This window comes from Vigna umbellata, chromosome 2 (genome assembly GCF_029865625.1).
Source record: "Vigna umbellata cultivar VRB3 chromosome 2, Vumbellata_1.0, whole genome shotgun sequence".
Classification (NCBI taxonomy): Eukaryota; Viridiplantae; Streptophyta; class Magnoliopsida; order Fabales; family Fabaceae; genus Vigna; species Vigna umbellata.
The window spans coordinates 47,256,029-47,281,540 of NC_142166.1; the positions used below are offsets into that span (position 1 = coordinate 47,256,029).

Here is a 25,512-nt window from a genome sequence, read left to right on the forward strand (position 1 = left end):
AATTTTCTAATAATTGCTTAATGTATTATTTTATATTTTATATTATCATTATATTATTTTATAATGTCCAGAGGAGCAGAGCAGAGGAGCAGAGGAGAGAGAACTAAAAAATTAACGTCCGGTGAATTTAACGGAAGGGACTTGATTGAAGCAAATTTTACATACGTTTGGACGAAATTGACACTTTTAAACCAAGTTTGTACGTAATTGAAATTTTTTTAAAAAGATGTACTACTTTGACACAGCCAAACTAGGGACAATGCAAGCAATTAAACCTAAATTTTTTTAATCTGTCACATTAATCAAATGCTACACTAATTCTTACAAACTTTGCTTCCAAATCCACCCTCACTTACGTTCAAATCCACTCAAATAAACAATAAAAAATATACCTTCAAATCCTCTTAATCATTTTTCTCCAAATATATTCAACACCAAATCCATTCAAGTTAACAAAACCTAAAAAAATGTGTGTATGTGTTTTTTTTATTGTGATAAGAGAGTTTTGGATGAAAATACATATATTTAATTCCTTAAAATATGGAATTTTTAATATCTATAAAAAATTAAAGTAAGAGGAGCTAATAAGATGTAAGAGGATTTAGATTCAAGAACAATAAGAAAAAGAAAAAGAAAAGAAAAGAAAATCAAGGGTAAGGAAGTAGAACATTCTGCAATGTTCGTTCCCAAGCTTTTTTAGTTGCTTGCTTGATAATGTAAACCACACTGTAACGCGACTCAGGCCAAATAATCTTCGCTCTCGCCGTCAATGGCTACAAGACGAACTCCAACGCTAGCCAAATCGCTTTTGGCTGCCGTAACTGCTTCTAGAAACTGTCGCTCCCGGTCTGCACGACGACTCTTCTCCGCGATCACTCGTGCTTCGGAGAATTCTCCCAATGTCCTTTCTCGGTCTCAGATTGTCGACGCACTTGCAGCCAATAATGTCGCCTCCGCCAAATTCCTCTCCCTCTCTTTCACCCGCAGCTTCCACGCCACTAATCCGTCTCTCCGCTCTGCTGCAAGCTCTCAGGTGCAATAATTCGTTTCACACTCTTTCGTTAGCTCAGTTATACCATCTTTAGGTGCCAAATAATTTTGTCGAACATTGGTTAAGTCATGATTGATGATCGAGGAAGTTGAATTGTAGGGTGAAATTTCTGCCTATAATATATTCTGTTCTTAATTATTTGGCAAACTGTATAATTTGATTCTGATCATGATAAACTAAGCTTCTCTGTAAACACTTAAAAGGAGAAGGGAATAGTTAAGTAAAATGAATTGTGTGTCTGTGACGAGTTAAAATGAACTCACGCGCTTAACTTTCATAGAAACTCTCTCGGTTAGCTACTGTAAAAGATTAGTTGCATAAGTTGGTTTTAGCTCCTATTGCTGGATGTAGGTCTAATTTTTTTTCCTTTTTCTGCTTGGTAAAATATCGCTTTTTATCCTGTTTGGCTGCTGAACATTGTACCAGCATAACATTTCTTTGGACCCTGTTGCTGGAGAATAAAATTGTAAATTGATGAGCAAATCCGTGTGTCTCCCTTTCCTGGTTTCTTGATGCGTTTGTTTGTTACATATCAGGTAGCGCAGACTGAATTCACCGATATGGCATGGGAGGGGATTCTTGGTGCTGTTGATGCGGCTCGGGTTAGTAAACAGCAAATTGTGGAGTCTGAGCACTTAATGAAAGCCCTTTTGGAGCAAAAGGATGGCTTGGCGCGAAGGGTATTTACTAAGGCAGGATTGGACAACACGTCTGTTCTACAGGCTACTGATGATTTTATAGCGAAGCAGCCTAAGGTGTGTTTTCTGGTGATATAGATAATAGATTTGTGTTGGTATTTTGTGACAAACTCTGACCTGTTGCTTTATTTGGCAGGTTACTGGCGACACTACTGGACCTGTTGTAGGCTCACATCTTAGCTCCCTCTTGGACAATTCACGAAAGTACAAGAAAGAAATGGGGGACGAGTATGTGTCTGTGGAGCATCTTTTGCTTGCATTTCATTCAGATAAGAGGTTTGGGCAGCAGTTGTTTAAGAATCTTCAGCTTAGCGAGACGACTTTGAAGGATGCAATACAAGCTGTTCGTGGAAGTCAAAGAGTGACTGATCAAAGTACAAATCTATATTTTAATGTTTCTATTTTTCCAGAAAGATAGGTGCACATGATTGGTTCCATCTTGTTACTAATTACAATAAAGTTGAAAACTGTTATAATTTAGAAATGAACATGGAACCAAATTGTAGTAGAAGTATAATTATATTAAGTTTGCTGGGATGACTAGAAAAAGGGGAGGGTGTTGGTTATTTATGATTCTTATAAGCTAGAGCATAAAATAACAAATAACTTAAGTAGTGAGTTATAATTTGTTTTCATATTTGATTTGTAAGGTGTCTGTTGTTTCAACTGACTTACGTGTCATATTTTATAATTTTCTAAGCTAAGCCTTGTTTTTACGTTGTTTCTGTTATGTTTGGTTTACTTTGTTATATTCTCTCGTTGCTGTTCTGTTTGTCAGATTTTTATCTTACATTATTTTTCTTATTTGGAAATAACTGTGTAGATCCGGAGGGGAAATATGAGGCATTGGATAAGTATGGGAACGATCTGACTGAACTTGCTAGGCGTGGCAAACTTGATCCTGTCATAGGTCGAGATGATGAAATTCGGCGCTGTATCCAGATATTATCAAGGAGAACAAAAAACAATCCAGTTATTATTGGTGAACCCGGTGTGGGCAAAACTGCAATTGCTGAAGGGTTTGTCTTACACAATGTTAAAGCAATTATTTTGAAATGCGTTATACACAATATAGCTGCATGTTTTATTTTTGTACCTTATACTTTGAGCATATTTTTCCTTTTGGCATTATTTTATTTTTTCATTATGTTTAAGTTAAGGTTGAGTTAGGCTATTGATATGCTTCTCCTATTTGCGAGAACAAAATTTATCATGAGCACTTTGAATTCTTGGTTTATATATATGTCTTGCTTTTTTGCCTGTAAGATGATCACTTCGCAATAACCTTTCCCAATGGGTTGAAGTGTTCACTGTTTTGTCTGAATAGGATGATTGGAAAAGCCCTGTAGTTTTTGGTCTGCGAGCCTCTTTATAGCACATGCTTGCAATTTCTTTCTTCATGGGAGTTTAGTCAAGGTTTTGAATCTAGGCTAAAATCCTTAGACATGAAACAAGTACTGATTTTTCTGATATATACATATTTTGTTTAATTTCTATGAGCTCTGTAAATTGTCTGTATATATGCTGATTAAGTTGAACAATTTTTTGAAGCTGTGCCCTTTTAACTAACTGCTTCAAGTTCCAATGATATTGAGGAAGTGAAACAATTGAAATATGATGGGGTACTGAGATCCAAATGGGTTAGGAATGATCTATTGATGTATTGAAGGCCATTATTATTAGGAGCATACGTGATAGAAATTAACTTGTCTTCATTTTGTCATTTTTCATTGATTCTGTATTAGAAACTTCATGATGACAATTATTCATGGAAAATAGCTGATGGTAGTAACTTAAATTTTTTTATACTGGACCAAGTATTCCCTTTGTTATCTTATGTGTTGTTTCTTTATTGTACCTAAACCTTTTCATTATTTTACAGATTAGCTCAACGTATTGTGCGTGGTGATGTTCCTGAGCCATTGATGAACAGAAAGGTTGAGCTCCTATCGTTTTATCTTTTGATCATAAACCTATAAAACGAGTTGAGTTTTTATTTATTTATTTAATAAATTTTTATGTAGTGTCAAGTGTCAATGCAGGCTGATTATATAAAAGCTTCTGAAAAAGGTCTAATCAAGCTCCTAACACCTCATAGTGTCTTAGTTTCCTGATACCCTGAAATTGATATTTCTTACAATTTATAAGGTCCATTTTATTCCTCTAGTTTTTTCATTTCAAGACTTATCACAAAGCTTAGATACTTTCAAATTTGTAGAAGTCTCCTCCTGCTGCAAATACACGGAAAGAGATAAAGTATTTTTTGCCAAGGTTATCAAATTCGAGAGTTTACGTAAACTCGTGAGAGTCGAGTAAACTCGACTTGTAAACTCGACTTGTAAATTCGACTCGTAAACTCGTAAGAGTTTATTTCAGATAAAAAATTATATAAATAATATCTTAATTCAAATAAGTCTACAAAATTATATAACTTTAAATTAATAAAATTTATAGTTATATTGTTCATAAAAATAAATATTGTAAAACATAAATACTTTGATTATTGTCATTAATTTTGATGCATTTCATTAAATATATAACTTTCAAGCTCGTAGAATCGCTCCAAACTCACAATTCTACACGATCTTACCGATTTTACTGTCGATTTTACCGAGTTTCCACAGAAAACGAGTTTACTTCCGAACTCGGAAGCCATGTATGGGAACGTAAACTCGCGAGTTTACGAGTTAACTCGAGAGTTTGATAACCATGTTTTTTGCTATCCTAAAATACAAATCATGCTTCTTTCCTGCTGTTGAAATTATGAGATTTTTTGGTATTAGGGAGGAAATTGAGAATAGAGTCTTTTAATATTATTATTTTAAGGATTAGGTCGTGTTAATGTGATTATATGATTACAAACATAGAGTTACCCTTATTTTTAGTAACCATAATCCTAACTGAAAGGAAACAAATTATGAGATATGTAAATAGGAACTAATCCTAAAGGATAATTGAAATATGCCAAGATATGATCAAAAGATAATTTTAGGATATTTTCATACATTATAATATTAACGTTCAAGACTAGATATTTGAAGTGGTGAGTAAAATATCATTTGAGAATGCTGTCACTGTAATGTCTTAAAAATATTAGTTTTTCCTACTTGAGACTCTGGATGTTTCCTTCATCATTCTCAAGCTTTATTGTTGTCTCCATGAACAGTTATGACATAGAATTTGTAATTTGAACACTTATGAAATGTGTCACCTGTTCATATTTTCTTTTCTATCTTTTCTCTGAAATGTAAAATTGGTATGAGGTGCAGCTTGCTGCTGTAAAGCTCTTCCTAATCTGCTATACTTTGTGGTCCAATGGCCTTCATGTTACACTTTTGGTTAACATTTCCTAGGTAGTATTGGCAGGCAATGCAGTGCTGTAATTTTTGTTGTTTAAATTTATACTAAAATTTACTTTTTTGGGTTATAGTTGATCTCCCTTGACATGGGTTCATTGCTTGCTGGGGCCAAGTATCGAGGAGATTTTGAAGAAAGGTTGAAAGCTGTCCTAAAGGAAGTTACAGCATCAAATGGGCAAATAATTTTGTTTATTGATGAAATTCATACTGTTGTAGGTGCAGGTTGGTACCTTATGCTTGTTGCTCAAGCCTTACAAGTTATAATATGGACATTGAGAATATTGTGTATTTTTAATTTGTTAGAGATGTAATATTACCATTCCATGACCTGATAACTTAAATCTTTAGGATAGTTGGTTCATTACATGGTGCTATAGCCTCTTGAGCTTTGTGGTTCTGAGTTTGTTCTTGGCTGATCCTCATTTTTATATAAAATATTGATTTTTTTTTTTCAAGATAGGTGGGTCTGTTCATATTTTCTTTTCTGACTTTTCTCTGAAATGTGTCACTTGGACATGCCATATTAAACCAATTTTATGCTGCCACTTAACTCAAGCTTTTGAGACATTTAGGTTCAGGACATTTATTTGAACCCACCTTCAATGCCCTTTACCCTCTATGCCTAAAAATCAGGAATATTTGTTATCAATTCTTGGTTCTAATCTATTAACGAACAAAATAGCTGATTGCTGCAGTGAAAGCAGCTTAATCTGAGCATAATATCTGCAGAGTTGGGGGCAGGGAAATTGCTGATAGTAGAGTGATGGAAGAAAGTAAAGGAATATAAATCTATAGTCACACTGTCTCTAGCGGACCCTTTAATTGGTTGGACGCCACTACTTATGCTTTAATTAAGTTTTTGCATGACTTTGATTATATGCTTTCTTAGGTAGATCGGAGTGACATTCTGATTCATATATGGTTATCCACCTTGTTCTTTTCCAGTACCTATATGCAACCAATTAGTAATACGGTCTTTTTTTGGTCAATGGCTCCCTAACTAACAGGGGCTACAAGTGGTGCAATGGATGCTGGGAACTTGTTGAAGCCAATGCTTGGAAGAGGTGAACTTAGATGTATAGGAGCAACTACATTGAATGAGTATAGAAAATATATTGAAAAAGATCCTGCTCTTGAGCGAAGATTTCAGCAAGTGTTTTGCAGTCAACCATCTGTTGAAGATACAATATCCATTCTTCGTGGGTTGCGTGAACGCTATGAATTGCATCATGGAGTCAAAATATCAGATAGTGCACTTGTTTCAGCTGCAGTTCTTGCGGATCGATACATTACAGAGCGTTTTTTACCTGACAAAGGTAAGATGTGACATTAGCCCATATATGATGGGTTGATGCCTTTGTAATAATTTATTTTAGGGTTACATGCAGAAGTTTGGTCTTTAGCTAGAGCAGCATAAAGTTAGTTTTGAAAAGAAAAAAACATTCCCTCTCTTTGTTAAAAGCCTTTATATTGTTAATAGCTTGGAATATTTTTTCCCTTTTAGCCATTGATCTTGTGGATGAAGCTGCTGCGAAGCTGAAGATGGAGATAACCTCTAAGCCTACTGAATTGGATGAGATAGACAGGGCAATATTGAAATTGGAGATGGAAAAGCTCTCTTTGAAAAATGACACTGACAAGGCATCTAAAGAAAGATTAAGTAAGCTTGAAAATGATTTGAGTTTACTTAAACAGAAGCAAAAAGAATTGGCAGAACAATGGGACAATGAAAAAGTTTTTATGACACGAATAAGGTCAATCAAAGAAGAGGTAATGTTTAGTTTGTATATAGTCAGTCACAGCTCCCGTCCTCCCCAGGAAAAGAATTTTGAACCTTACATGTTGTAAACATTTGCAGATTGATAGAGTCAACCTAGAGATGGAAGCTGCTGAACGTGATTATGACCTGAACCGAGCTGCTGAGCTCAAGTATGGAACTTTGATGTCCCTTCAGCGCCAATTAGAAGAAGCTGAAAAGAACCTAACTGACTTCCGAAATTCTGGAAAATCTTTGCTTCGAGAAGAGGTCACTGACCTTGATATTACTGAGATTGTTAGCAAATGGACTGGTATACCATTATCAAACCTCCAACAAACAGAAAGAGAAAAATTAGTCTTGCTGGAACAGGTTCTTCACAAGAGAGTGGTTGGTCAGGATATGGCAGTAAAATCTGTGGCTGATGCAATTCGCCGTTCAAGAGCTGGATTGTCTGATCCAAACCGGCCAATTGCAAGCTTCATGTTTATGGGTCCAACTGGTGTTGGCAAAACTGAGCTTGCCAAGGCTTTGGCTGGTTACTTGTTTAACACTGAAAATGCTCTTGTTAGAATTGATATGAGCGAGTACATGGAGAAACATGCTGTTTCACGATTAGTTGGAGCCCCTCCTGGTTATGTTGGTTACGAAGAAGGTGGTCAGCTGACTGAAGTGGTCCGGAGAAGACCCTACTCTGTGGTCCTATTTGATGAAATAGAGAAGGCACATCACGATGTCTTCAACATATTGTTACAGTTGTTGGATGATGGAAGGATTACTGATTCCCAAGGAAGGACTGTTAGCTTTACGAATTGTGTTGTGATTATGACTTCAAACATTGGTTCACATTATATACTTGAAACTCTTCGTAGCACACAAGATGATAAAACTGCAGTCTATGATCAGATGAAGAGACAAGTTGTTGAGTTGGCTAGGCAAACATTTCGTCCAGAGTTTATGAATCGCATTGACGAATATATTGTGTTTCAGCCTCTGGATTCTGAACAGATAAGCAACATAGTGGAGCTCCAGGTAATTGATATGTTTATATTAACTTAATCCCTTTAAACTTAATTTGATTTTTTCCATTTCCTCAGTAAATAGCTGCTCTTTTAATAAAAGTTATAATGGTATTGACGTTTCTTTAGATTGTTCTTTTGGTTTGATTTCATTCTGAATAAACCATCGATTTGACTTCTCAAGTATTACCTTCTTTTCTAAATATTTTTTAAAATAATATAATGAACTTATATAAGTAGTCCCTTAAGTATTGAAATCTATCAGCAAGAAGGTAATACTTTAGGAACCAAATTGATGGTATATTATGCTACTCTGATTGCTGGGGCGGCATGCTAATGTACGTTTTCTTACCTTCTATAGATGGAACGAGTGAAAAACAGGCTTAAGCAAAAGAAAATTGATCTCCATTACACAGAAGAAGCTGTTAAACATCTTGGTGTACTGGGTTTTGATCCAAATTTTGGTGCAAGACCAGTTAAAAGAGTGATACAACAGTTAGTTGAAAATGAAATTGCAATGGGAGTTCTAAGGGGAGATTTCAAAGAAGAGGACTCAATCATTGTGGATGCTGATGTGACTCCATCTGCCAAAGAACGTTCTCTGAATAGACTGCTTATTAAGAAGTTGGACAACCCTGTTGCGGATGCCATGGTTGTCAATCACTAATTTTACCCGCTGCAAAGCTTTCACATAGATAAAAGGTAGTTCACACATCTTTTCTTTAAACTCCGTAGGACGTGACCGTAGTCCTTGTGTTTTCTTAATGTTTTTATTTTTATGTGTAATCATTGTCATAAGAATATTCTGTTTCAGAAGATTTGTTGATTATTGTTTCACTCTAGATTGCATAGGTCACTAAATATCATGAATTTTTTTTATAAAAAAAAATCTAATATTTAACTGCAATTATACTTTTGGTCTATTGATGCTTTTAGAGATACTCCTAATATAAAAACAACTCTCATTTGAAGTTTGGTACAACTAAAGTCACTAAATATGTTCAATTTATATGCCTATAGTTATATTTGGTCGTATTGTTATTTTGTCCTTTTCTTCACTTATTGATGATATTAAGAAATAATGGTAAATTAAGATGAAATAACATATAATTTGAAATAAGTTAAAATAACAGCTAGTAGTATTAGAAAGTGCGAAAAATAGTTGTTAAAGAGTTAGTAAATATTTCGTGTATTATATGCATATTATTAAAAGAGAAAAATTGTTAAAAATTATAAACGAAATATGAAGTATTAATGTTATTTTGCAATTTTTTTTATTTTGTTCGAAACTTCTTGATGACGAGTGAAATAGATTATTCATCTTTATATATTATAAATTTGTTTTTTCATCATTAGCTTTACACATGATCCATATTTTTTACATGCCTTTGTCGTTGTAGGATGTATAATCAACCATACTCATTAAGAATATTTATTTAGAATAAATTACTATTATGTATTTAAGACGGCTTCTTCAGCGGTGACAATTACATAATTTCTATTCTTACAAGGCATGTTGGACTTCGATGGTGGTATTTTGGGGTGTTTCTCCCTGCACCTCCAAAAGTGCTCCCTGCATCTCCAACTTTTCAAGAAAATACCAAAACTAACCTTGGTTAAAAATGCTTTTAATTTAGGTAAAAAAAATTAACTTTTTTTTCTGACCTAATAAACTCACATACCCACCCATCACGACACACGCTTCTTTTGCAAACCCTAGCCTCCTGCACCTCCAAAGGTTATTCTACATTTTGACTCCACGTCCACCCACTATGACATTCTCTACTGAAACCAAAATCATCGCTCAAACCTTCTTTTCCTGTGGAATTGTTGTGTTCTTGTTCTCTTGTTCAAATTCTTATGTTGTGTGGTGAGACTTACCTGCAGATGGAAGATTGAGGAGACAATAAAAGAATATATTGAGACAATAAAAGAAATTAAGGCGGAATGACGCACTAACTTGAAGATGGAAGATTTATGAAGAAAGGTTCTTGAACACCCTTTTTCTGCTCAGGCTGATGGAGATGAAAGATCAAACTTGTGTACAAGAATAGGAGTGCTGACCACATTGCTATTCTAGACAACAACGAAGTTTATCAACAATCAGCAAATGCAAGAAACCATTCTTTAACCAATGCCTAAAAAAGAATGACTAAAATGTAATGGATACATAAGTAAAACATGCATTAAACGCAATTTTTATGAATACTGCGTCAAAATCAATACTTTCAAGACAATAATATCATCATAAAATAAAGACGACAAACAAAGAAAGAAGAGAAATAACCTTGTCAAACATTTCAACACAGTTCTATTATGACTATGGACAACGTACAAACAGAAAACAAAACACATGATCCCTGTTATTTATAATTCTTTACCGGAAACCCATAGCGAACGGAAAAAGTAAAAGGATACCCCAATCAGCAACGCTTCTGCCACGTGTTTAACTATCTGAGAAAGTAAGTGAAAAAAAATGGTCATCGGGTTTCAGAAGCACGTCTAATGTCCTGAAAAACAATTTCCATTGGAACTTTTAGGCACAACACGAGGAAGCTCCAGAAAAAACTTCGTTCTAAAAATTATTAATATCTTAACAAATCAATAAAAAAAGAAACACCCACTTTTGGATAATAGCATAGGTATGAAATTAATAAAGCATATCGAACAGTGCATTGTCGAATCAAATACCACCTGTATGGAAACTGGGTCTTCTTTCCCTCCCGCCAAACCTCACGTGCCTCACTCACTGCTAGCTCAGGCACGAAGTCCTCTGATATACAGAATTAAAGCCTCCATCAAGAGGGTTATTTTTGTGTAGTTTCAAATACAATGCGGAAAGTATTATACGACAATAATATGTCAGCTTCCTTAGCTCAATCACTCAACTACAAAGCTCATGAATGGCTTATAAAATGAGCAAACTTGAGAAGATTAAGCAAGTTGGCCCTTGGTAAACTTCCAATGGTTTTCTTTAACATTTTCTTAATTTTCGAGGGAAGAGAAGTTTCATCTCAGAGCACACTCCAAGCAGCTTTCTTTCCCGTTGAACACCTCTCTTTCATTGCCCTTCTCACATTTTCTGCTTCTTCCCACCTCCCAATGGAGCTATACAAATTGGCCAACAATATATAGTAGCCTTCATTTTCTGGTTCAGAGTTAATAGCATAAGTTGCAATACTTATTCCCATCTCTACTTGATTGTAAGTTTTACAATGACCTAACAAAGCTCCCCAGACACCGCTGTCTGGAGACATAGGCATAGATAGGACCATAGCTTTTGCTTCCTGCAGATTACCTGACCTTCCCAAAAGATCCACCATACAAGTGTAGTGCTTTAAATTGGGATTCAAAGAATAACTCAGCATTCTCGCGAACACGTACTTCCCTTCTTCAGCAAGTCCTGCATGGGCACATGCTGAGAGAAGACAGAGGAAGGTAATTTCGTTGGGCATAACGTTTGATTCCTCCATACGCCGGAATATCTCCAAAGCAGATTCTGCATATCCATTCATTCCATAACCTGAAATCATTGCATTCCAGCAAATTCCATCCTTCTCCATCATAGAGTCAAATACCATTCTTGACTTTTGCAACTGACCACATTTAGCATACATATCAACCAGCGCTGTGCCAAGAGGTAAATTGACTCTAAAACTACTTTCTTGTATGTAGCGGTGAACTCTTTCTCCTTTCTCTAGAGATGCTAGGTGAGAACATGCTGAAAGTACTACCGTAAGTGTGGCTGTATTGGGCTGCTGTCCTTCTCTAACCATTTTATCAAATAAATCTACAGCCTCTTCATGCTGCTTGATGTGAACATGAGACGAAAGCAAAGTGTTCCACGACACAACATCCCTCTGAGACCTGTTAAATATTCTCGATGCATAGATCATCCTACCACATTTTCCATACATCTCTACGAGCAAGTTGGTGACCGCGATGTCAGAATCCAGAAAACCCTTTATCACGTTGCAATGAATCGACCTTCCCAAATTAACTGCTCCCAACTGAGCACACGAGGCAATAGTTGAAACTACCCCAATTGAATCAGAACGAATACCTACACATTGCATTTCCCTGAAGAGCTCAACACACTTCACGCTCTCCCCCATTCTATCATACCCAAAAACCATAAAGTTCCAGCACTCTGCGCTCCCGCGACACATTGGGAAAATCCTCTCTGCCAAACTCAACATTCCAAACTTACAGTACATAAACAACAGCAAATCATTAACTTCCTCGGCATCGACGTACTGTCTCCTTATAATCACTCCATGAAACGCTTTCCCTTGAGACACATGCATGGAATTACCAAACACCGAAAGCATGCAACCAATAACAATCCCGTCCGGACGTATTTCGTTTTCCTGCATTTCTCTATACAACTTCACACACTCCTCCATCATCCCAAACCTCGCACAAACCCCGATGATGGATGTCCAAGACAAAAGATCTTTGTGAGTCGCCTCAAAAAATGCTCGATACGCTTCTCGAGGGACCCCACATTTGGAGTACATAGCCAAAACGGAAGATTGTAGAAAAGAAGCAACCCCGTGTTTGATAACCACCCCATGCAAGCAAGCGCCTTCTCTCACAGCTCCCAGATTTCCACACGCAAGAAACCCGCCCTCCCACGTTCTAACGTTGGGCTTTTGAGTATCCTCACCAACCTCATGCATGTCACGTAGACACTTCAAACCCTTCTCCGGCTCCCCATTCTGCACGTGGCCGATGATAAGTGCAGTCCAAGCAGCCACATCCTGAACAGGAATTTCATCAAACACCTTGCATGCAAGGTCCATCTCACCACAGCGCGAGTAAAACGACACGAAGGAGGCGGAGGAAGAATGAAAGAGGCCGGTTTTGAAGGAGAGGGCATGGAGCGAGGCGCCGTGGGGGAGGAGCGAGAGGTGCGCAGCGGCGGAGACAACGATGGGGAGAGTGAAGTGGTTGGGAGAGAGGTTGGAGACGCGTGTCATGTGTGAGAAGAGGGTGAGAGCGTGGGGGAAGAGGGAACGGGAGAAGAGGGATTTGAGGAAGGAGTTGTAGACGAAGGTGTCTTTGGAGGGAAGAGAGTGGAAGAGAGTGGAACACGAAACGTGTTCGTTTTGGAGAGAGTCATAGAGAGAGATGAGCTTTGCAGCAATGAAGAGGTTGGTTGAGTGGCCGCACGTCACCGTGAGCGCGTGGAAGCGGCGGAGGGATTCTACGGTTTTGACGTGCTTGGCGAGCAAGATGAGTTCCCCTGCATCATACATGTTCAACGTGCGTATCAACGTTCCTCTCTCTCTTAAAGCATCACGCACTCAACCATTATACAAACTTCAATCGGGTTCATAGAAAAACAAACGAACATCCTTGTATCAGGTGGCTGTAATTTTTTTCTTGTCGGAATCCACAAAACTCCATGGGTGCCACTTAATCGGAGGGTGGACGTCATCGGAGGTGGACGTCATCATCGGAAGAAAGTTGTATGCTTCTTTTTCCTTTGTTCTTTTCTCTACATTTGTCTATCTTTCCTTTTGTTTTTCCTTGATTTTCGAAAACCGTAGACTAATGGGGGCAAGGTTGACGAGCTCTGAATTGTGAGTGCGAAACCTCGGAAGAAAGAGAGTTCGGTAATTAAGGTTTTTGCAAAAGTAGAGAATCTCAAATCAATTATAACGAAAGTGAAAATAACGACATTTTAGTGGGTTTTTTCAGATATGCTTTGGAAGGAATTGAAGCTGCCTGCAAATTAGCATATAAAGATGCTCCTGAAGGTTCAGTGCTAGAAGGTAAGATAATAAGTGTGTGAAGGGTAGGTTTCATTGACTTTTATAATTTATATATCATTTTAATGATTCTAGCTGATGTAGTGAATCAAATTTCTGAGAAACAACTAGCTTGAGAATAAAAGAATGGGATAACAGTGACAATAATAATATAAGTAGGGTGATGGTTGAAGAATTCTCCTTTTGAAGAGTTGGAATAATTTGATTGAGTGGTTGTGAATGTTGTGATTTCTCTGACCATAAAACCATGTTCTCTGTTCTGACCATAAAACCCTATGTTATTCACACATTGGTGCTCTCATAATTTATTCATAATTAATGAAAAAGTGTTTTAGTTTTTTCCCACTTTGGTAACTGCAGCAACTCAAGCCTGGTATACTACACCTCCACTTCCTATTCTATTGCATTTCACTCTCATTTTAGTTATCATCATATAAGTTGCTTTCTCCATTAGTTGAAGTCTTATTTCATGTAAAAAGTGTTTAGAATATTGAAAGTATGGCAGGATATTCAGTGGTGTGCTACTTTCTGCAGGTGTGAAAGTTCTTAGTAACTAATGCTAAGTGACAATTTGAATGATAACACTATATTGTTGATTGTTATTGGATTTTTTTGTTCTTATTTCTCTTTTTTATTTCTTGTCATCCAGGTGAAGGATAGGCATAATGGGAAGAGAGACAGCGTGGAGGGATCACATAAGGTGAAATGAAAGGGTTCTTACATATAGTGTGAGTTTGTAGGATGTTAGTTTGTGACTTAAGGCAGTGTGGTGGAGTTTGGTAGAGACGCATAACTGATATTTTATTGTGTGGTTGTGTTTAGCATTGAGCTAAGATAAGTGATGGCATTTTTACAAACATGTGGTGCTCTCAAAAAGTGGGTGGGAATCTGACTTGGTGGTGGTTATGAATACACAATCATTTTTGTCTAAATAGTTTTTATGAATTTAGGTTAACTTAAATTTTGAAGCACTATCAGTTATGCTACTTATTCATCAGTTCTGTTTTGTTTTCTTCCTATTTTGTTCAATGGTGGATTCCTGAATTAGATGTTTTCATTTTTTTAGTTGATTTGGTGGACTCCATTGCTATATCCTTCTTCATATTGTGTATATATCTATCCTTGCACTCTCAGATGAACTTTGCGTCCATCTCCATTGCATCCACCTTTACGAATCTCTCTTCTCTCTGTTTTGGTATGTGTTCCTCATTTCCATTTTTCTTTTTTATTTTTGGCTTTTGTCATTTTCTCTAATTTTCACAATCACGGAAATCTAATATCGCTTTCTGCAATGCAATCTGATGTGATGAATTTATGAACCTGTAATTGTTTGGAGAGTTGTGTGTTGTGGCAATTGAAGGGCTGCAAAGCCATGTAGTTTATAAGTTCACAAGTGCACATAGCATAATTTTTATTTAAAGTAAAGATGCTACATAATCATTTTCTTTCCTGTAAAATATCTCCACCGAATGTATATTTTCTTTCCTAGGATTGGTCATGTTTGATGTTATTTCTGTATATTGTTAATGGGTATAGTGAAATGTTAACTTAATTTAACTACCATATTGAACTGTTTTTGTGCAAACTGTACCTCTTCACAGTATCTAACAGAGACTCTAAAAGCAAGTGTTCACCACAAGGCCATTGATCATCTTAAAATAGGTCCACACTTAAAAGTTGGAAGTGTGATAATCCTACAAGATGTAAGTATATTTTTTCTGATCAATAATAACTTATTGACCTTGTATTCCCACAAGAATATATGTAGTTAACCAATAATGTTTCAACAGGTTGCAATTTTTTCACCAATGCGCGGAACATACTATCTTAACATAACTCTTAAGAATATTGTTAAGGTAAAGTTTAGAACTGTTTTGTATTGTAGTGTTATATATTTTCTGAACTTTTTTTACCACTTTTTGAATGGTACTCCCCGTATGTGCAGGTTTTTGCAAGTGATATTGGCCGCCCAACTGATGAACTAGTATGTCTATCAATACCAATTATTACCAACAAGCTTCCAACATGTTCCGTTGATGACATCCTTAGCAAATTGATTCCACCTGTTCACAACGACAAACCTGAAGGCAGTGGAGCAAGCAAGAATAATTAAAAGTGGAACAAATTGAGGACTTTCATAATTTGTTGATTTGAATTTACTTTTATCGTTGTTGTCAGTTTCAAATATTGTGCGTGTTTACACGACTTTGTTATGTACTACAATTAGTGAAGTACTAAAGTCAACTTCATGAATGTGTTGTCGCATTAAGTGGTAATGTAATGTATGTTATGTTCTAAGTTTTATATGATGTTGATGTGATATAAAAAAAAATTGACAAATTCCTGCAGTAACTGCTTATAGCTTGTTCACTATGTGCTTATGTATTACAGTGGTTATTTACAACTGACAAAATGGTTAATAACGAATTACAATGATTAAAGGAAATAATTATGAGCACACTGCACACATCAAAGACATATGGCACAAGTGAGTGAAAAACGGATTTCACAAGTATTAGTCCAGTATGTGGTTATGGCTTAAGGGTTTCGTGGTTATTTGATAAGCTAGTTATGTACAAATGAAAAAAATGGTGTACAACTTCAATACTAATGATCACATTTTGGCGGTGCTTATGTGGTTATATACTCAATTGCTTATGAACAAGAATAGTTGTGGTTTTTTATGTGAGATTTCATAAAAATTTTTGGTGCAGTAAGTGGTTATCTACTAAGTCCTAAGTGGTTATTTCAGAACGGTGTTTTGTACAACAATAAAAGTGGTTTAATTCAATCCCAATGACCACATTTCTTTGATGTAGTAAGTGGTTATCTCCTAAGTCCTATGTGGTTATTTCAGAATGGTGTTTTGTACAACAATTAAAGTGGTTTAATTCAATCTCAATGACCACATTTATTTGTTGCAGTAAGTGGTTATCTACTGAGTCCTATGTGGTTATTTCTGAACGGTGTTTTGTATAATAATAAAAGTGGTTTAATTCAATCCCAATGACCACATTTCTTTGGTGCAGTAAGTGGTTATCTACTAAGTCGTATGTGGTTATTCAGGTGATTTGTACAATAATAAAAGTGGTTTAATTCAATCCCAATGATCATATTTCTTTGGTGCAGTAAGTGGTTATCTACTAAGTCCTAAGTGGTTATTTTAGAACGGTGTTTTGTACAACAATAAAAGTGGTTTAATTCAATCCCAATAACCACATTTCTTTGGTGCAGTAAGTGGTTATTTACTAAGTCGTATATGGTTATTTCTGAAAGGTGTTTTGTACAACAATAAAAGTGGTTCTATACAACAATAAAAGTAGTTTAATTCAATATCAATGATCACATTTTTTAGGTGCAATAAGTGGTTACCTACTCAGTTCTATGTGGTTATTTCTGAAAAAGGATATGTACAACAATAAAAGTGGTTTAATTCAATAGTAATCTTATTTCTTCAAGTAATGCATTCATAGTAATCTTATTATTCTTACCGTCAATGTAACCTCTTATATGTTTGACGTTTGTAGTTTCGAATTCATATTTTAAATACAAAATAATAAATATTATCACAACAATTTCAGTTGATAAAAAATTTGTGTTTGGTTTCACTGAATACGAGACCAAATATACACATTTAATTTAATATTGTTGCAGGGAGCAATGATGATCATAATTCGTCTTTAATTTGTAGACAACACCTCAAAAACCCATGAAAAGATTGGGGAAATAGATGCAACGATTTGAATAGAAAGAATGATGGTTTATAGTGTTTCTTTAATTTACAGATCAAATTCTCTCAATCTATTCTAAAAGAAGTACTTTCAAGTATAAAGTGTTTTAAAACATTGAATCAGAACGAAACTGTTCCAAGGACATAAAATTTTGGTTAATTGGGTTTAAAACAGAGGATGTATAACATTGACTAGCCATTTGCCAGCTAAGAAGCCAAGACAATACAACAAAATTGATCGTGAAGTACAGCAGCTGTGATCACAGCACAATTAAAATAATGCAAAAACTAAATTACAGATTCCAATTTCATATACTGCTAGAATTTCATCCCATCCCCAACACTTATGTTACAACCGAGTCTCCTCAAGAAGGATCAAGAACAACACTAGGTAGATCAGCTTGTCCCATCTTTCCTGAACCTTGAAGTATCATATTGTATGTAGCTATATCAGTAGGACAAAATTTTTCTCCCATTTCAGCCACAACAGCCCAAGCCTCAATGAAATAACCCTTTTTGACAAAAGTACTCACGATAGAATTATAAGAATAACTCACTGAACTCACACCTGCATCACTGAAAATCTCAAACAATTTGCAAGCCAAGCTCAACTTTCCCTTTGCCAAAAATATAGATAACAAAGTATTCACCATATCAACATCAAAAGAATCTTGTCCTTTTTCTTGGACTCTTTGACTGCGAGAGGGAGCAAAAAGCTGGGGAGAATAGCCAGTAGAGCACATTTGATTGGCCAATTTATCGTGTCCTAATCACTCATATTTCGTGGACACTGTATTCAATATGTACATTAATTGTTCCCTTACTCCAATGTATTCAACTTGGTGATGTTGTCCTACTTCATAACTTAATCAATGCCTAAACCATCCCACATTTCTTTAATACCCTACTGCGATGAACATTATCTTCGTGTAATACCCACTAACAAACCATCTGGTGTCGCCCAACTTTTAATTGTTCCTGCAATAACAATACTCTTGTTAAATATTACACTTAAAAACCTTTTATCATAAATCATATTAAAATAACCATATACATAAATAATACAAACCGTTGTGTAATCAGACATTTTATTCTCATCAAATTTAGGTGTGTGGTCCCATAACTCCATATATTTAATGACCAACATACCACAATCATACCTACACATTAAACAAATATTAGAAACAAGTAGTTATATGGTACAACCCAATAAGTTGGCCATTCAAAAGGTGACTAACGTATTTGGTTGCACATGCAAATCTTCTTCAATCACGTCCAATTAAATCCTTAAATCCCAAAATACTAAATATGAATCTAGATGGTGGGAAACCTTCTTGTCCCTGTTCAAAACGAGGTAAAGCCTTAAAGATAATCTTTTTGTCAACACTGTTTCAGTACTTGAGAGTCTTAAATCTTTTTCTCTGATGATTTCTATTCAAGTGCAGCTGAATGGTAGTTAAAGAGGGCTAAATTTGCATTCAGTTATGTATTTTTGGGAGGTAGTATGATTATTTAAGTTGAAGTGTTGCCCTTAGGATCGAAGTTGTAGGAATTGCATTTTATGTCTATCAAATGAGTTAAGTATGTATATTGTTATGAGATTGATGTTCTCTGTCTCTAGAAATGTATGTGAAGGCGTGCAACTTAATATATTTTTTTATCTTTTGAATAGACTGACTTCTAAGGATCTCAATTTTACATTATTTAAATCTTGCTTGGGAGGCTTGAAACAACAATTCATCAAATGAACTTACCTCAAATGTACTCATTTTATATTTTTTTGTCCATTGGTATGTTAAGGCTTCCTTAAAACATTTAGAGTCTTTTCCAATCACCATCACTGCCCCTTAAAATAATGAACCTGAATTATCCTATATCTAAAATACAAGGGTGTGCTAAGAAAACTGAGGTTTTATTGTACTTTAAATAAGTCCCACCACGCCATATCACTTTTAAGCAACTCATCGTATTTTTACGAGTTTTGCTGTAATGGCTAGATTTTATAAGAACCACACTTTTATAATTTTGTATTGCACTTCAATTTTTTATGACTTAAAAATTAATTTAATTCTTGAAATATTGTTTTTTTTGTTGTTAAGACCTAACTATTAATTTTAAGACTCTCATTATGTTACATGAGTTTACTTTAGTAGGAGTTTGTCATAAGTTTTGGGTCTTAATAAAACCTTTCTTTAAGACCTCCGTATTAGAGATATTCTAAGGATATAGTTTTGAAGCTTGTCCTCCTTGCTACATATACTTGTCATAATCCATATTCTGCATTTTTGCACCCTTTGTCAAAACAGGGCATATCACGGATTGTAATGTTTTTGAAACACAAATTAACTTACAAAGCAATAAACAAATGTACCCAAACTCAGATTCAACCAGAGAATAGATATAGACCTTTATCTGGCTCGAACCAAAATAATAACAACCCACATTGTATCCAAACTGCCTTAATAAAAACATTTGAACTTCACATGCAGAGAATAAACATAAAATTTCCAGAAACTAATTGTTATACAGTCCATCACCCCAACTGCTCAAAAGGGTCAAACTACAACAGAAAAAATTAGAAAACTCGTACCTCAAAGTCACACACGAAATAACCCACAAAAATGGAAACGTCAACCGGAAACCTCACAGCCACCGAAAACCTCCACAACCACCGATTGGGAGCGGCACAATGATGCTACACCTTCAAACCCACGAAAAACCTCCACAACCACCGATTCAACCACCTCAGAAACACAAATGTGAAGCAATGAAGAAGGAGGGAGAACGTGAGAGAAGGAAGTAAGAGAAAGTTAACCTAAATGTTATTTTGAGCCATTCTCCCTGCACCTCACCACCCTCATCCTGCACCTCCAAAAAAAACTATAATTCCAAAAGTGTCCTTTCACAGTCAACGAGGAGAGAGAAAAAAAATTTATTTAAAAAGATTAATAAAATTTGAAACCTATTTTACTCATCTTCTTCCCCTGCCGCATCTCACTCTGCCGCATCTCACTAAAACCCTAGATCTACACCCCTCCTTCCTCCCTCTTTTTCTCTCCGTCCTCTCCTCTGTCTCTCTGTCTCTGGCATCCGCTGCTTTGCTCGGGTAGTATGTAATATATTTGTTTCCTGTCTCTTATGTGCTTGGTTGGGTTTGGGTAGTGATTGGGTTCGTGGGTCGTGATCTGATCGGATCGGAGCTCGCTGAAGGTGCACGCCGCAGTTGGAAGTGCGGCAAGGATCAGAGCCGCAGTGGGAAGTGCGGCTCGCTGGAGGTGCACGCCGCATTTGGAAGTGCGGCAAGGATTAGAGCCGCAGTTGGAAGTGCGGCTCGCTGGAGGTGCACGCCGCATTTGGAAGTGCGGCAAACGTACAGAACCGGACTTCGATGTGCGGCTCGCTGGGGTGCACACCGCAGTTCGATCTGCGGCAAACGTACAGGACCGGACTTCGATATGCGACAAAAAATGGCGTTTTTCGATAATTTTTTAATTAAACATTGATAATATATGTGATCTGCAGTTTTGTTTCTTTGAATTTGAATTGAATCTGTGTTTGATCTGTTCGTGTTGTTGCCATGGTTATGATATTTTTTTTGAATTCTTTATATTTTTTTTTTGAAATGTTTTCTTATTGAAGTGTTGTTTATTTACACTATATCTAGAAGATATTAATGTAAAATAATTTTTTTATACTAGTAGATACTAATTTAAAATGGTTACTGACACTATACACAGTAGATACTAATGTAGTAGATATTAATATGTAGTAAATACTAATGTGAACCAGTAGATACTAATGTAAAATGGGCTTTTTATACTAGTTAAAAAGATTTTTTTTATACTAGGTATCAAAATAATATAGAAATATAAAGTATTTATGTGGTGACTCTCTTATTTTCGTATATTTAATTTTATATCATTTTTTTAATTTTTTTTAAAATTAAAATAATAATTAAATTGTTTATTGAAATAAATAATAATTATTAATTTGGAATCTTTTGTAATAATTTAATTATTATATATGTAATTTTTTTATATTTTTATATTATTTTTTATTTGTTTGAATATTTTTGATTACATTATTAATTATTTTTTTGTATATAATATGTTAATAATATAATTGGTTAATAGATATGGTTAAAACTAGAGGTGGATATCATGGTGAGGCTTCATCCTCTCATAGTGAGCCATCAGATGAAAGAAGACGACCTACGGCATCTACCAGCTTCACCAGTTGTTGTGTCAGATCTTATAGTGACGACAACAAATCCAAGATCAAATGCAATCTTTCGAACCCATTGAATTAAATCGGCGCGTGTTGGGAATATTTTATCAGTGGAAAATTGATCTGAATAATCACCCTCACCCACTTCTTTTAAAGAATAAGAAAATTCCGATATAAAATCAGAATTTATTTCAGAATCCAAATATGGATGGTTATCCATCTCATATAATTAAATATGACCTACAATAAATATTAAAATTTAAAAATTTATTAAATTACAAATAAAAAATTCAAAAACACTTTCTAATAAAAAAATCATATAACCTAAATATTATTAAAAATTCATATAACCTAAATACACTCCCTAATCACTCCGTAATGACTAACCATAATCCATGAAAAAAAAAATTAAATAAATAATCATAACATAAAACAATAAATTTAAATTAAAAATAATAACATAATAACAAAAACATAAAAAAAAAACATGTAAAAAAAAGGAAAAAGGATTGCAGTAACTAAAAAAAATAAAAAAAAAACCATGCATAAAAAAAAATTAAAAATACCTATCACTAACCGCACTTCAAAGTGCGTCTACAAAATGAAAGCCGCACTTCGAAGTGCGGCGGATACAAAATGGTAAACGCACTTCGAAGTGCGGCGCGGTTACCAGATTCACTACCCAGGCCTCACTGTCTTCTTCCTCTCTCGCTCACGCTCACATGTATAAATCTCCCAAAACCTAAACACTATGACCACCACCCCACCCCAGCATTGTACTAATATAATTAAAAAAACATTAAATAAAAAATTTGCATCAAACAAACAAGAAAAAATTAAACAAATGCATGCAAAAAAAAAAACATATATCACAACGCACTTCAAAGTGCGGCACCCTAAATTAAAAACGCACTTCGAAGTGCGGCGGAGTCTTTCCGCACTTCGAAGTGCGGTTGCGTACCTTCGTCGGCGCAGAGTCTTCTTCCTCTTCCTCCTGCCGTCACGCTGCTGTATCTCCAAATCTTATTCAATCCAGTAAACCATAAATTACTTGCTACAGTGAACATGAACCGTGCACCTAACTGAGGGTTTATAAAGAAGATATATTTTTGTGCATGTGGTTGGGAGTTAGAAGAATGGTTGGGGGTTAAAAAAATTAATTTATTAATTACGGTTTTGACTTTTTATTAAATGAAGGATAAAATGGTAAATTTGGGGTGCAGGATGAGGTGAGGGAGGTGTAGGAAGATTCACTCTGTTATTTTTCATTCACCACCAAAACAAGAAGAAAACGAAATTTTAACTTTTCTCCTTTTTACCCTCAAGCAGTATGTAATTTTAAAAAAAAAATTAAGTTCACCATGTCATATGAATGTAACCGACACATAGGCGTGTCATTGTATTACTACTAGAAATTTTTTTCTTGTTTTTTTTCTTGTCGGAATCCACAAATGGGGATTGTAACAAACTAGATTTACCATTTTACAGACATATTTTCATTATTTTATACTGATACTCCAGTAGATGTAATATCACAACAATTGTGATTTCAGAAAATTCAAGCGAAACAAATAATGCAATTAAAATGATGAGAATCAGCTTCAAAGATTAAGTGCTTGTTGTAGGGAGACTATTGAAGATAACATAGGGACAAACAAAAACCACTCGACGATTCCAGCATTTGTCCCATCTCCACATAAATTAAATATTTGTTTGTGGAATAATTGCAGAATCTATTGGTCAATGTGATATGCCTCATAATGATATCGAGTGTATTATGAGTGTTGATTAAGATTTTTTTTTTTGTTATATAGGAGCATATAATTAATATATTTGGTTATAGTAATCTATTTATTTGATTTTACAGAGAGCAAATAGGTTGATTAGCAAATATTAGCTAATGATCGGATTCTGGTTGCAGGTATCTTATTATTAAAAACAGAGTTATAATTTGAGTTAAAGATAATAATAGGCTGATTTAAGAATTTAGATTAATCCTCTTATATTAACTAAGTAGTTGAGCTAAAAAAATATTTAAGAGTTTACAGCAACTCTTATAACCTTAGTAGAGTGAAGTTGGACTTTTGTAATTTATCCAAATAAAAATGAATCCTTGTATCTTTAAGTCATAAAGTTGACTTGGGTTACTTGTACAAATCAAGAACAAGACATTAAGAAAGCTAGGGAAAAGTTTAAATATAATTGGTTAGAGATGTCTAATTGAGTTAAAACCTAGGTTAATCTAGATATAGGATTAAGTTGAAAAAAAAAATCATTTTTAATGTGAGTTAAATTGATTCCGTCTCTATTAACTTGTGTATTAAATGAGTTTAAGACAAGTTAGAGTGAGTTGACCAATAGTTTATAAATAATATTTTTTATTATTCTTATTTAATTTTTCTATAATTTTTTATTATAATTATTTATTAATTTTAATTATGTCAAAAATATATATTTTAAAATAATAAAATGTTGTTCAATAATATTTAAATAATTTGAATGTTTAATTTATTTATTTGTCAAATTATATAATAAGTGAATATTTTGACTCTACTATTATGAAAAATAATTAGTCGAGTAATTATTTTAATTGTATTGTTTTAAATATATAAAATAAATTAGAAAAAAAATCCTTAAATGAATCAATCTATACCAAACATGGTGTGTCAGGTTACAAAACTCTTTATTAAGGTTAACTCGATTTTAGTTTAATCTATATGATTCGGATTGGTTCATTTTAATACTATGTGATTAGTTGGTTAACTTGAATAATATTTAAATATTACTAAAATAGAAAAAACATTATGTAATTTATACTTGTGTTCACATATTTTTCATAATAATAATAATAAATATTATTATAAAATTAAAATAACATAGTAATTTTATTGTATATAATTTTTATTTATTTTGTAAATATTTTTATAAATGCAAACACAATAAAAATAAATTTTGGTTTATATATAATATAGAGATATTATTTATTGGGATGAGTTGGGTAACGTAACAAATTGAGTATGAATTCGAATAGACACGTTAATGGTGATAAAATAACTAACATATTATAGACCGTAACAATTAGGTGGAAAAAAAATTAAAATTCTATCTTGATTCATATTGCATTGGTTGAATGATAGATACACATGTGGTCTATTTATACAATTCATATACGGATCTGTATTAGTAGTTGCTGAATATTCCATACAAGGTATATATTAGCAGGTTAACTTTTCTCTTTTTATAAGGACAATTAATGGTAGAAAATCTCAAGTTATCATTATACATTAATTTTCTGGTGCAATATTAAATAACAAATTGAAAATTCCTTATTCTTTGATGTCGAAAACTCAGGACAAGTTAAGAAAATAATTATTGGTAAATCAGAAGAAAACAAATAAAAATATATATAGAAGATAAGCTAATTATTTTATTTGTTCAAAATAACTTTTTTATATTACTTTCCATCTGTTGAGAGTAAAAAGTTATAGTTAAGAAAAATATAAATAATGTTACCCACTAGTCTCTGTCACTCATTCTCTTCAGCTTTTGAATTATTGTGATGAAATGCTTCTTAATAATACTATATATAGTCTTAGGATTTATCCAATATTTTTTATTATCACTATTTGCCTGATTGGTATGCTGTTTATTTCACATTGATGTATATTTAATGAGTGGATTCTGATATTATCTGATTTGAACTATTGTAGAAACAACAGTGAACTTATTCTTTTAGACGTGAATTTTTCCTTCTTTTATTTTTCACAAATCACTCATTTATTTGTTTCATTCTTCTTCAAATCTAAATATGTATAGATGTTTTGTTTATTATTTGTGACTTAACTTTTTTATTTTTTAAAAAGATATATTATAGATAAAAAAAAAGTATTTAAAC

General features: G+C 34.2%; 3 protein-coding genes and 1 long non-coding RNA gene across 26 annotated transcripts; 2 read left to right on the top strand and 2 right to left on the bottom strand.

The window, feature by feature from the left end:
* Positions 1-593: 593 nt before the first annotated feature.
* Positions 594-10,089, top strand: CLPB4 (casein lytic proteinase B4). Of its 2 annotated transcripts, XM_088107158.1 has the most exons (11): positions 594-1,033; positions 1,588-1,806; positions 1,886-2,123; positions 2,573-2,768; positions 3,632-3,686; positions 5,180-5,330; positions 6,116-6,424; positions 6,613-6,878; positions 6,967-7,896; positions 8,245-8,585; positions 9,771-10,089. In XM_088107158.1, the coding sequence occupies exons 1-10, from the start codon at positions 770-772 to the stop codon at positions 8,548-8,550; spliced, it is 2,934 nt and encodes a 977-aa protein (XP_087963284.1). In that variant the 5' UTR covers positions 594-769; the 3' UTR covers positions 8,551-8,585; positions 9,771-10,089. The 2 variants fall into 2 exon arrangements, with proteins under 2 accessions (XP_087963284.1, XP_087963283.1); XM_088107157.1 differs by lacking the exon at positions 9,771-10,089 and having other exon boundaries at positions 8,245-8,806.
* On the bottom strand, positions 9,300-13,144 carry LOC124828384 (Pentatricopeptide repeat (PPR) superfamily protein). Of its 10 annotated transcripts, none has more exons than XM_088107163.1 (4): positions 10,578-13,144; positions 10,302-10,393; positions 9,844-9,954; positions 9,300-9,764 (listed from the first exon to the last, which is right to left on the bottom strand). In XM_088107163.1, exon 1 carries the CDS (start codon positions 13,142-13,144, stop codon positions 10,898-10,900), a length of 2,247 nt encoding a protein of 748 aa, XP_087963289.1. In that variant the 3' UTR covers positions 9,300-9,764; positions 9,844-9,954; positions 10,302-10,393; positions 10,578-10,897. The 10 variants fall into 10 exon arrangements, with proteins under 10 accessions (XP_087963289.1, XP_087963287.1, XP_087963288.1 ...); XM_088107161.1 differs by having other exon boundaries at positions 9,844-9,959; XM_088107162.1 differs by having other exon boundaries at positions 10,265-10,393.
* A 74-nt stretch (positions 13,145-13,218) lies between these two features.
* Positions 13,219-16,000, top strand: LOC124828323 (uncharacterized). Of its 13 annotated transcripts, none has more exons than XR_015784411.1 (7): positions 13,219-13,357; positions 13,590-13,663; positions 14,310-14,360; positions 14,727-14,855; positions 15,262-15,363; positions 15,451-15,516; positions 15,606-16,000. XR_015784411.1 is itself a non-coding variant. In XM_088107169.1 (5 exons), exons 1-5 carry the CDS (start codon positions 14,159-14,161, stop codon positions 15,771-15,773), a joined length of 423 nt encoding a protein of 140 aa, XP_087963295.1. In that variant the 5' UTR covers positions 14,099-14,158; the 3' UTR covers positions 15,774-16,000. The 13 variants fall into 13 exon arrangements, 1 of the variants encoding a protein (XP_087963295.1); XR_015784408.1 differs by lacking the exon at positions 13,219-13,357 and adding an exon at positions 13,367-13,504; XR_015784407.1 differs by lacking the exon at positions 13,219-13,357 and having other exon boundaries at positions 13,535-13,663; positions 14,310-14,388.
* A 1,513-nt stretch (positions 16,001-17,513) lies between these two features.
* On the bottom strand, positions 17,514-20,982 carry LOC148204136 (uncharacterized). The gene is made up of 3 exons (XR_015784549.1): positions 19,981-20,982; positions 18,460-18,550; positions 17,514-18,368 (listed from the first exon to the last, which is right to left on the bottom strand). It is a non-coding gene; the product is annotated as an uncharacterized LOC148204136 (long non-coding RNA).
* Positions 20,983-25,512: the final 4,530 nt, after the last annotated feature.

What these genes read in the sequence shown, in the direction of transcription:
- LOC124828384 (XM_088107165.1), bottom strand. Translation starts at nt 13,144, where the DNA reads ATGTATGATGCAGGGGAACTCATCTTGCTCGCCAAGCACGTCAAAACC.
- LOC124828323 (XM_088107169.1), top strand. Translation starts at nt 14,159, where the DNA reads ATGGCAGGATATTCAGTGGTGTGCTACTTTCTGCAG. An exon ending in TGGTGTGCTACTTTCTGCAG is followed by an intron (nt 14,195 to 14,309) that starts GTGTGAAAGTTC and finishes CTTGTCATCCAG; the next exon opens with GTGAAGGATAGGCATAATGG. An exon ending in CTCTTAAGAATATTGTTAAG is followed by an intron (nt 15,517 to 15,605) that starts GTAAAGTTTAGA and finishes CCGTATGTGCAG; the next exon opens with GTTTTTGCAAGTGATATTGG.
- CLPB4 (XM_088107158.1), top strand. Translation starts at nt 770, where the DNA reads ATGGCTACAAGACGAACTCCAACGCTAGCCAAATCGCTTTTGGCTGCC. An exon ending in AGCCATTGATGAACAGAAAG is followed by an intron (nt 3,687 to 5,179) that starts GTTGAGCTCCTA and finishes TTTGGGTTATAG; the next exon opens with TTGATCTCCCTTGACATGGG. An exon ending in TCATACTGTTGTAGGTGCAG is followed by an intron (nt 5,331 to 6,115) that starts GTTGGTACCTTA and finishes CCTAACTAACAG; the next exon opens with GGGCTACAAGTGGTGCAATG.